At 36.5% G+C, this 12,376-nt stretch overlaps 2 protein-coding genes across 2 annotated transcripts; both read left to right on the top strand.

Moving 5' to 3' along the window:
• The first annotated feature begins 228 nt into the window (after positions 1 to 228).
• Positions 229 to 2,338, top strand: LOC116298622 (transmembrane protein 128). The gene is made up of 4 exons (XM_031707141.2): positions 229 to 323; positions 407 to 569; positions 689 to 850; positions 1,149 to 2,338. Exons 1-4 carry the CDS (start codon positions 236 to 238, stop codon positions 1,249 to 1,251), a joined length of 516 nt encoding a protein of 171 aa, XP_031563001.2. The 5' UTR covers positions 229 to 235; the 3' UTR covers positions 1,252 to 2,338.
• Positions 2,339 to 2,574: 236 nt separating this feature from the next.
• LOC116298687 (transient receptor potential cation channel subfamily V member 5) lies at positions 2,575 to 12,370 on the top strand. Its single transcript, XM_031707217.2, has 17 exons — positions 2,575 to 3,131; positions 3,815 to 4,000; positions 4,670 to 4,859; positions 5,488 to 5,641; positions 5,834 to 5,962; positions 6,187 to 6,279; positions 6,720 to 6,776; positions 6,947 to 7,029; positions 7,365 to 7,437; positions 7,546 to 7,689; positions 8,467 to 8,574; positions 9,232 to 9,383; positions 9,973 to 10,082; positions 10,272 to 10,384; positions 10,621 to 10,674; positions 10,758 to 10,874; positions 11,341 to 12,370. Exons 1-17 carry the CDS (start codon positions 2,729 to 2,731, stop codon positions 11,482 to 11,484), a joined length of 2,310 nt encoding a protein of 769 aa, XP_031563077.2. The 5' UTR covers positions 2,575 to 2,728; the 3' UTR covers positions 11,485 to 12,370.
• Positions 12,371 to 12,376: the final 6 nt, after the last annotated feature.

Here is a 12,376-nt window from a genome sequence, read left to right as displayed (position 1 = left end):
TCATGGCCGGATATACATGCATACATAAACTTTATTAACGCAGTGTCAGTCTTCTAGCATATCACAAGTAATACACTAATCGGGGGGACACCGGAGAAACTACAAAAAGTATAGGTTCCAGCGATTTAGTTTGCTTTGGGTCTCTCTTTGGGGTTCCTGTGGTAAAGAGGAGGCGAAGAGTCCTGGGCTATTGCTCTTCCTCAGTCTCTGCTCGACTATACCCTTAAAATCCAAAATGGCGTCTTCAAATCTCAAATCACAATTAAATCTTTACGCTGCATTTTTGAAGCACAGAAAAGGAAAATACGACCCTCACTTAGATGGTTTGTAAAATTATTAGTCATTAACTAATTTTTTAAATTTTTTTTTCATGTTTATACGAGTCTTTCAATGATAATTATTCCAGGACAAATTCAAAGCGAAGGGAAAGAAATCTTGGAAAGTCATGATCCACAACAGAGAAGATACCGTGTTAATGGTCATTCAATCTTCTGGATGGTGGCTTCAATGTGTGTATTCTACTATACAGACTTTTATATGGCTATTAGGATTGATCCACGCATTCACAGGTAAAATAAAATGAAATGGCAAATGACTGTCTGTCTGTTTGTCATACCCTGTGGACTGACAGACTGAATGAAAGATTGTTTGATTAAACAACCCTCTTTACACAAATATTGTTTTTCAGGACCTGGCTATTGATAGGAGGGTGTTTAATTGGCCTCAATATCCTTATTGGTGCTTATCTAATCATTTGGTGCAGTTATATTAAGAAGATAAATGACTGGGATGAGCAAAACCCTGTTCTTATCCCTGTTGCAACAGCTTCCTTCATTGTTGGATTTATCTGGTAAGTTGGAAATGCATTTATACATCTTAAAAATCCTTCACAATTTCTTTGCTCACAATAAAATCATATAATTTTCTGGCTAAGAGACTTGCAAGTGCCTAAAGTGATCTTCTACTTGGACAATGCAGTGGCCATCTTGAATTGTAATGCATAATGGTAGCCCAGGGGGCAAAACAAAACAAAAGATGTGTGACAAATTTGATAATAATTATTAAAAATTAATGATTATTTAAAACTGTAGCTGTTGTATTAAAGCCTCTGTACACTAATATATTGCTTGATTTTTCTTTTATTACAGTTGTACATATGCTTTATGGCCATTGTGGAGTTTTCTTACGCCTTTCATCAATTTCACACTTTTCATGGGTGTTATCTTTCTTTCGACCCTGTTACCTATTTAACAATGCTCATACTCTAACAATATCCAATGCAATCCCAAGCCAGTATGAATCAGAGAGAGGTCTTCTCTATTTCAACTTATATTTGTATTCGCTCTTGCATTCGGCTTATCCATTGTGAAAAGCATAAAACATAGCACTCAGGCATTATTGGTATCAATACATGTATATATTTTGAGAATTTTCTGTGCATTGATTAGAAAATCCATGTCAAAGTGGTACACCAAGTGATATCACAACTATGCATTTTTAGCTTACGTACTCACACATAATGAAGAATAATAGCATTTAAAGTATTTTTGTACAATATTAGACACAAGTTACAGGCTGAGTGAGGTGCAGAAGTTTGACCAACGATAATGTATTCACATACTTTTATGCACTGGCTGTTGTACAGTAAGCCTTCATAGAAGTATACAAATTCAATGTGGTCATATTTTGGGTCCAGTGTCGTATTGTAATATTACAATAATGGATGGGTAGTACATATGTATTAAAATTGTATTTATAGGTGGAAGTACTTATATGTTTTCTTAGACATTGTGCTGCTGCCAGGCTGTGCTTATTGAGAATAAGTAGTTCATAAAAAGAAGAGACAACTAGCTAAAAACTAAATTTTACTCCTTGAAAAGATGAAAAAACTGACGTTTGTAACGCTATTCCTTCATCGGAGTTAACTATAGAATACCCCACAAATGATATGCAGTTTTTAGAACTCTTTGCAAAATAACCAATATAAAAATAAAAGTCATTGTTATTATACTGTAAATATTTACATATGAATTGCTGGGTATTTTGTAGTTATACCCACTACACATAAAAAATATGTTTCTAAATGCTTCCATTCATATCTATGGAGTTTTGCCTTCTATAAAAGTTGTGATAATCTTGAATATTGTGCATGTAAATAGCAAAATGTATTTTATTATGCAATAGTAGGAAATGATAAGTATATGTTATCTTTATTTTTAAGATTGTAAAGCGCCATGAGCACAGGATATGTGCGCTATATAGATAAAGTTATTATTTATGTGATGCATAATGTGATGTAAAAATTTCATGTAACAATTTTTATAGTTATTTTTCTCGATTTATTGTTGGATATTAATTTTTGATAAGTAATTCAAATATTGATGGTTTTCACGGCTGCCATGTTGGAGGAATTTAACAAAAGATTCGTCATTAGTCTCTTTTGTTATATCCTCCAACATGGCAGCCATGTCTTTTGTAGTTACATTCTCTTGGGAATGATTCCAATAAGTTTCCCCGGGTTCCCTGTGTATTGTGGGTTTCTATGACAACGAAGTTTCCTACCACAGGAAGTCCACCATAATAGAAGTCGAGTGGAGTTTTTGAAAGTCGAGGAAGAAGGAGAAGAAGAAAAAGAATATTTTTCTCGTGGAATTTTAACACGTAGTTTTGACTTAAACATTTGTGTGGCTAAACTTACAAGCTTTAAATCTGTCATTTAAACGCTGTAATGGGAAATAGAAATTCTACGGATGAATCGATAAGAGCGGGTCAAGATGTCATCAAACAAGCAGAGAATGCCTTCCATGAGTTGTACCGCTACGTCGACCTCAAAGGCGGTGGTAAACTAGTCACTGCATTTCGACGAGCACAAACCACGAAAGACTATACTGAGGTCAATAATATCATTCAAAATGAGCTCCGTAGATTCCTGTACAACGATGGGAATGCAAAGCTGGTTCCAGTGGCTGATATCGTCACTATTCGACAAGGATCAAGGCAACAAGCTTCTAGTTCCAACCCGAAAAATATTCAACGAAGTTGGAAACTGTGTGGATGGAAACCAATTCGGGTAAAAAATACTAGTCAAGTTGGTCTTATCAACGACAGTTTTACTCTGGAAACTCTACGAGGTAAATATTTTGTAAGTTCACATTCCGTTTCGCCTCATTAGTGCTTGGAAGATGGCAATATTTGTCGTCGTTTATTCATTGTATTGTTAATTGTTTTATGTATTTAATGGTTTAAGCTTTACAGTCATATTCATTTACTTGCTGTCGAATTTCTTATGTTTAGTGTTTAGTGGCTATAAGTTTCTTTATTTAAGTTTTTAAACAAATTTATTGATTTATAATATTCGCTGATGCATTGTGTAGTTCATACAGCACCAGCTAGCTGCAGTTTGCTTTATCTGTTATGGTGCTTTAGACTGGGTAGTGTAGAGATGAATGAAAGTCCTATTTGGGTCTCTCTATATTTAATTCAATGCTTCCCTCCCCCCTCCCCAGGGGGATAGCCAGGTCTCGGTCATAGAAGGAGCAAATATGTACCATTTTCCTGCCATGTCACTCGCATGTACACGTTTCATTCTTCAAGTTTCCCATCATCTTCATAGGTTTAGTAAAACTTTTTTAAGGGGGGAGAGGGGGAGTAGTCACCTTCTCTCGCCTACTTGCTACGCCACTCCCCCTTGCTCTCCTAATCACACACGCAAGGGTGACTGGCTCACATCTCACTGATTCCAGACTCACTTCAGAGCAGTTTTGCTCGATATATATATATACTCCTACACTCATGAATTACTATTCTTTTCTAGATTTCAATGGCTGTCATGAGTATCGCCAGATGTGCTGGCATCTTAATCATCTGGGTGCAGTGGGAGAATCACTTCTGCATCTGTGTTTTTTGAATGCTACCAAAGTGCATTATGATCTTGCCAAGAAGCTTCTGTCTGTGTACCCACACCTTATCAATGATATTTACATCAGTGATGAATACTACGGTATAGTAACATATAGATATTTATAAAATATTTAGAATAGATAATGTGCGTACTGATTGCTTGCCACCCTGTTTATATCAGAAGACAGAGACATGCTCGCACAAAAGCAACATGGCTGCCTATGTCACTGTACTGTGATATAAACACCTTGGGAGCTGACGAGCACTCGGCTATGTCTCATGTTCCTAAGCTTGCTTCTCTACAGCTTTCAGCATGTTCATATCACAGTACAGAGACATGTGTGCTTGTTTTATATTCCTTAAATATGGGCATTCCTGTTATGCATTATTAACGTTGTTAATAGAGACTCTGAGGTCGCAAATATATACATATATATCTTTGTAGATCTTCCTGATTTCTGCTTTCCATTACCAGCCATGTTCTCTTCATGGTGTCATAACCACTGTTGCCATTGCTGTGTCCTGATTGATACAACAGTAATGTAATAAGAGAATCAACAATAGATTACCATCAATCAAGTAAATCATTCCCAAGTACCTTTTTTAACCATTTATTTCATTGATAGAAGTCAATAATATTGCTTGATTTCCCTGTTGCAGATGTTGTCTTGATCAGGAAGTCAATGAAAACAGTGTTAACGACATTATAGGATGACTAGTTGATCAGTTTTTCATGTGTCCACTTTCCTTTTGTATTCTGTTTGACCAGGTGAAAATTGCCTTCACATGGCAATAGTTAATGAAAATCTGGAAATGGTTCATTTCTTGTGTAAGAAAGGGATAAATATCCACGAAAGAGCTTATGGGGCCTTCTTCTGCCCTGAAGACCAGAGAGATTCCAGAGAAGATGAAGAATCTAAAGAAGCTGTTGAGTTAAAGGCAGAAACAAATTATAAAAGGTAAATCTATATCTACTCGTCCACCCATACATTCAATTTCATCTTATTCCATTCATCTATCAGCCACCCAAACATCCATCCATCCACCTACCTGGCCATATATTCATCCACTCATCCATCCTATCCACCTGTGCATCAGCCACCCAAACATCCATCCATCCACCCACCTGGCCATCTATTCACCCTCTCATCCATCCTATCCACCCATTCATCAACTACCAAAACATCCATCCACCCGAAACCCATTTGTTTATGTGCCCATCCACTTTTTTATCTATTCATCCATCCATTCACCCAATCAACCTTCTCTTCATCTCTCTCCTTCCATTCATTAGTTAGTCATCCACCCATCTATTATCCTCCCACATGCATGCACACACACCCACACACACACACACCCACATCCAACCATCCACCCATCTATTATCCTCCCACATGCACGCATGCACACACTCACCCACACCCACATCCAACCACCCACCCATCTCTTATCCTCCCATACACACACATCTGTCCCACTCCCCCCCCTTCCAAACACACATAGAAATCCACACATCCATTATCATTCACAGGCTGCTTATTAATCATTGATTACTTTCTTCATTTGATAATTTTCTTCTATCTCTAGCCACACATACTGGGGAGAATATCCGCTATCATTTGCAGCCTGTCTTGGTCAAGAAGATACTGTCAAGTACTTACTACAACGTAAAGCCTGTCCCAATAAACAGGACACCAATGGCAATACTGCACTTCATTTGGTTGTTATCCACGACAGACCAGTATGTTACTCCTATTATTTTATGATTCATTAATTTATAGTGCGCAAATATTGATTAAAAAGTTATCAAATGCGCATATTAATATTTGGAAAATTTGATGTTGGAAAAGAAAGAGTAATTTTAACTTCTCCTTTTGTCAATGACTTGTATGCAAAAATCTTTCTTTTTTAACTTGGCTATTGTCATCTCTAGGACATGTATGACTTGATACTGGACTATGGGTGCTGGTGTGATTGTGGTTGCAATGAGGCGAAATCAGATGTCAAAAATGTTCAAGGTCTGACTCCTTTGACGTTGGCAGCTAAGCTTGCTAAGAAAGAGGTAAGAGTACTTTTTTTACCAGTGGTGGGGGGGGGGGGGGGGGGGAACTGCAGCTGCTTACTCCCACTCCTAAATCCACCCATATTTAGACAAGACCTTATTTCTAAATTTCATTTTGGCTGTTTTAGTCATTTTTCCATAGACATGTTGCTATGTTGCTTTCATGCCATTAATTTATTAATTTATGCTATTAACTTATCATTATCTTATTCAAATTGTTTCAGATGTTTCATCACATCATTAACAGAGGTTCGAAAGTGTTCTGGGAATATGGGGGTGTCTCATGTGCTGCATATTCCCTCAAAGATTTAGACACAGTAAGGATTTTCTATTATCGGTATTAATAATAAATAATAATAAATAATAATAATAAATGTTTTATGTGGATGCTAATGATAGTATTGGTGATGATTTTGATGATGATGATGTCACTGATGATGATGATGGTGATGATGATGATGGTGATGTTGTTGATGATGATGATGTTGATGATGATGATGGTCATGATGATGATGGTGATGATTTTGTTGATGATGATGATGATAATGTTGGTGGTGGGTATCATAATTGTGTTCATGCTCTTGTTGATGCTGACGAGAGTGGAACTGATGATGGTGGTGATAACTCTTCAGTCATTCCTTGCTTTCTCTTTTTTACTTACTTACATCTTTCATTTAATCTGTAATAATTTAGAATAATCTTTTATTGACAAATATTATTGATAAATTATATATTGTAATGTAAATGTTTCTTTCAGACCGATTCCCAGGGACACATTTTAGAAGCATCAGCACTCAACATCATTATTCATGAAGTAAGCTGAAACATTGATCTAAGATAAATAATGATTATAGGAGATCATTTTTCTTTGCATGGTTGATCCCTCTTGGAAATCTACAACATGAAACCCATCTATGCATGGGAAAAAGCATCCAAAAATGGGAATTAAATGAATGAAAAGAAGAATATCTTTTTTTAAAACAGGATTCTCGAGAACATCTGGAGCTGATCGATGGAATAATTCATAAGATTTTGGATCTCAAATGGCACAAGGGCTGTAGATTTAGGTAATGACACAGTTGTAAAGGGTCCCTGTATGAAGCCTATATGTTGCTATCAATAGACATCACTTCCAGTAATAGCTGCGTTCTTAATGGCTTGTAGAATCTTGGAGGTTGTTTTGATCTCTCGTTTTCTGGTTTCATCTTGTAGAAATAGTCAAATACAATATTTTGAGGACTTATTTTGACATGTCTTGACTTAACATCCACTAGTTGCCCTTCAGTCAACCGCTTGTTTGTCCCCTAGTCAACTCCAAAAAGTCATGTAATTGATAGTAAGCAATATGGTCTTCAATATCGCTTCTTTGACGCACATTTATTTGATGGTTTTATGTTTTCAGATTCTTCCAGCTGCTTCTGTTATACATTGTTTATTTGATATTTATTGGTGTCGCACTGGCTCTAAAGCCTCAGGTTGGTATAATTCAAAGTATTCATGGTTTGAGCGTCTTGGCTGTAATATCTAAGAGTAATCTTTGAGTATATTTTTTATATTGATACGTGATATGCATTTTTTCACAGCATCCAAACTGCAAAGATACTGTGAATGCAACTCATGTCAACCTTTCTTCAAGCATCATTGCAACTAATGGAACATCCACTGGGGAGCAATGTGACCCTTGCTACCTAATTAAGGATTTTCTCTATGAATCAACAAATCAAAGGGTAAAAAAAAAAGATTGTTCTTTTTTCTCCCTATTCTCAAACCAACCCTTACTAATTCAAACTGGTTAAAGCTGTGCTCTGTGGTCATACATGGACTGAATAGTGGCTGCCAGAGAGGGTTTCAGTTCAACCCTGTTGAGCTGCACCATTGCTTACTCATCATGGTGATTATTGGTAGCAATTAACAAGTACTAGTTCATTAGGAACTTTAACCAACAATAAGGGTGTTGAAGTTGATGGTGAAAATGATGATGTTGTTGATGGTGATATTGATGATGATGATGATGATGATGATGATGATGATGATGTTGTTGATATTGATGATGATGTTTATGATTGTGCTGATACATGAGGATGAGGATGGTATTGATAAAGGGTGTTGAAGTTGATGAAGGTGATGATGATGATGGTGATGATGATGTTGATTGATGATGATGGTGATGATGTTGATTGAGGATGATGGTGATGATGTTGATCATGATGATGATGATGGTGATGATGATGGTGATGATGTTGATCAAGATGATGATGGTGGTGATGATGATGTTGATGATGATGGTCATGATGATGATGGTCATGATGATGATGATAATGACGATGCTCATGATGTTAGTGATAGCATTTATGTTATTGACAATGATGATGGTGTTGATTGTGATTGTTAGTGATGATGTTGATGCAATATTGTTTCATGCTGATGTCAGTTATGTGTATGGATATTGTTGGTATTTTATGATCGTTAGATAAAATTACAAAAAAATGTCTCTGTGATTATAGGTGCGTTTAGCATTTGAAATCCTGTCAACTGTTTGGGCAGTATCATTTCTTGTGCTCCTTGTGTTTGAAATGGTGATGCAAGGATTCAAATCAGTTGTATTTGGCCTGGTAAATACATTATTTGATATTACTTTATATAGTACTTATAGGAGCTAATATTTTATGGTTAGCATAGAATAGATTACTGTTGGCAGAGAAGCCACCATATTTTGCTTTCCAACAGTGGTATTCTTTTTTTTAATGAATGTGTATTACATGTAATGCCATGTGAACTTACAGTGATACGAAAGATGACACAGCTATTTCTTGTAAGCTCTTTTCAAACATGTCAGAAGAGATAACTAGCTAAAAACTAGTGTGAACTGCGTCGATGTTTCTAATGAAACAGTAATGATAAAAGGGTAAATTTTGCACCATGAAAAGATGAAAAAACTTACTGACGTTTCGGACGCTAGTCCTTCGTCGGAGTAAGAGAGTATCTTATAATGTAAAAAAAATTTCAAAAGGTTTTTGATATGACATTTGTAATCCAGCAAACGTTATTTAAATAAAGGAAGTCCGTGATTATGTCCTGCAAATGGCGTATTATATACGGCAAAACAAAGGTGCGTGCAAAACATATCGGCCTATTGAATTATTATCATTACACTTTCTACGAAAATTTTTATGAAGGTTATTGTCCTGGATTTTATTTTCTTCTAACTCTTTTATTTTCTTGATCTTCCTGTGGTTGTACTGATCTATCTTTGTCATTTGCTTTATTAGGTCAATAACCCGATCCGAGGCCTGTTTGCCTTGTCCTGTGCTATTGTCCCGTGTTGTCTGATATCACGCTTCATGTGCCTTGTTGCCTTGGAAGATCACTTTACAGTCATTTCTCTGGTTTTGGCATGGCCTTATGCCTTGATGTTTTGCAAGTATGTGTCTACAGTGGAGTAGGGAGGGAGGGGAGGGGAGGTAGGGAGCATATACGCCTTCCCCACCCCCTAAAATTAAGGTTTTCAATGTACGTATGATTTTTACAAGAAAAGTTAAAAAGTCAATGAAAATGTTGGAGAAATTTTATATTTTTCACGGCATGCTGGGACAAGATAACAGAAAATTCCTTCGTGATAATTCGTTCTTTTCACGGCTTATATTGATTGGGCTCCTCTAGATTTTGGCGGGAATTTTCACGCCAAATCGCGCGTGCTCGACCCAACTGTCACACTATTGCCACGTGACTGCATATGTAATAGAAAAGAGCGGGTTTTTTCATATGAATGGGGAACGTTAATTATGACACTGACTGATCAATGACATCCATGGGCAAAAACTAAGTAAACTATTGCTGGCTTTCAATCATTCCCAAGAGAATGAAATTTCCAAGAGAATGAAATAACAAAAGACACGGCTGCCATGTTGGATGACATGACAAAAGACACTAATGAAGAATCTTTTGTTAAGTTCATCCAACATGGCGGCTGTGAAAACCATCAATATTGTTACGTTTTGTGTGTTTTTCAGGGGGTTCTCTCTCACTGGACCCTATGTGGTGATGATTTACCAGATGCTCAAAAGAGATTTCATCATTTTCTTTATCATTTATATGATTTTTGTCATAGGATTTTCACAGGGTAAGTAAAAGTGTTCAGTTCTGGCAAATGCCAATTTTAATTCGATTAGAAGGTGAGCCGCGCCCTGACTTTGATTAGCCCAGAAGTTGTCTCAGGGGTCCATCTATGAGTGAGCTGTGCCCTGACTTAAAAAACAGTGTGTATAAATTATAAAACTATCTTGTAATCACAATCCACATTTCTTTCCAGCCATGTTCTTGGTCATGCTTGGGTATTCAGACTCAACTGTGAAGGAGAACTTGTTTTCTCGTTGGTTCTCATCAGGACTTGGTTTAATCGTCATGTCGCTTGGAGAATTTGGGGTAAGTTTAATAAGGAACGTCTCTCAGGGGCGTATCTAGGTAGGAAGGGGGGTATGCTTTGTACCTACGTGTGCCTCGCCCTTTCCCAGGAAAGGAACCAAAATCAGTATGGGAGAATAGAAGTGGCATCTCATTTTAAAATTGGATATCCTCTATGTCCCTTACTCTAATACTAGATTCAGTCCTTTAATCGTTGCTGGGTAGAAAATGGTTGAATGTTTCTTATTATTTATCAGGATCTTCACAGCCAGCTAATGGAAACCAATTCACCCTTCAAGATCATCGGTCTGGTAAGTATGGTTAAGTAATAAACTACGTCTGTATAACCGGCTATGGAGGACCGAGTAACTGTTGTTTTTCCATTTACTTGTAGATCATGTTTTTTACTTTCATGGTATTTGGAGCTTTATTGATCGTTAACATGCTTATCGCGATGATGGGTAACACTTACTTGGCGGTAGCAGAGACCGAGAAGGAATGGACACGACAGGTGTGTGTTCAGAAATTGTGTCTTTGGAAAAACTGTATTTTCTAATTAACAGTATTCCAACTCCATTACCACTAATTGACATCATCGTCTTTGTCCTCATCATCATTCGCTATCTTCATCGTTTTCATCATCTTCATCATCATCATGATTATCTAACTTCATCGTTTTCATCATCTTCATCATCATCATCATTATCTATCTTAATCGTTTTCATCATCATCATCATTATCTATCTTCATCGTTTTCATGATCATCGTCGTCGTCGACCTCATCATTATTCACGTTCATCATTGTTTTATTGCATCATCATCATCATGATGCTCAACTTCATCATCATCTTTATCTTCACCAGTAGCAACGTTTTGTTTTTGATTTCAAAGCTTCCAAACTCAGATTCTATAGTGTTTCTACATGTTTGGTTTCACTGCAGATAAATCTTTCACATACTGTTGTGTTCTTTTTTCAGTGGGCCAAAATTGTACTAAATATTGAACGCATGCTTACACCAAAGCAGAAGACGAAATTAAAAATGAAATACTGCGAGTCACTAGACAGCAAAGGCGAGCTGTACTTCATAATGAAAGTAAGACACCCACAAAATCGTAAATAGGTTAGTCTTCTCACTTGATCTCTTTACTTTGACCATAATGTTGCTCCAATTAACTCCACGTGTCATTCCCTTGAGTATAATTCCTTTCATTTTCAGATCAACTGGGCCCAGTTGTACGAAGGGTGGATAGATCTATCCGATGGAAAAATCCTTATCCAATGGATAAGTCGATGCGGTTATCCAATAAATTTATTCACTGGATAAGGTTTATCCGTTGGATAGCGCTATTCATCCTTCGTACAACCGGGCCCAGTTAATCTGAAAACAAAGGAATTATACTCAAGGGAATGACCACATGGAATGGAATGAAGCAACAGTTTCACTTCTAAAAGGATTTGAAGTGGAAAAGCATTACGCCCAAAGGATAAGAGTCTATATCAAGGCAACAATTATTTAATAATTCGTAATATTTGTAGTAAATTCTTTTATATTTATTCGTCTTATTATTTACTTATTTAATATAAGATATTGCACAATTTTGGCTATCAAAGTACGGTTCATAAAACACTTAGTCAAACGTCGAACTTCACATAAGCCGAACCTAATGACATCAAAAAAGACCGCCTTGTTTGAATTAGGTTCGGCTCATGTGAAGTTCGACGTTTGACCTGAGCCTTAGACATCTGGTCAAACACATAGCATGCATTCAATCGAGGCTACAAGGTGCAGGCGCCTCGGTTGAATGCTTTGTGTTTGGCCAGTGAATCGGCCAATAAATGGAAAATGGTAAATTTAAATTGTATAAAGCATGAATGGTTAAAATTGTTATAAATAAGATTCGATAATATTTATCATTGAAATATGTAAAACCACACATTTTATAATAATATTAAATTGTAAAAAAAATAACTAAATTATTGGCACCAATAAATTCTAAATTACCTAACCCTTG

This window comes from Actinia tenebrosa, unplaced genomic scaffold, assembly GCF_029948245.1.
Source record: "Actinia tenebrosa isolate PJP-AT-01 unplaced genomic scaffold, QUT_ActTen_1.0 PGA_scaffold12__29_contigs__length_12842862, whole genome shotgun sequence".
NCBI classification, from domain to species: Eukaryota; Metazoa; Cnidaria; class Anthozoa; order Actiniaria; family Actiniidae; genus Actinia; species Actinia tenebrosa.
Note: the sequence above shows the minus strand (reverse complement) of the source record. Positions and strands in the feature narration are given on the sequence as shown.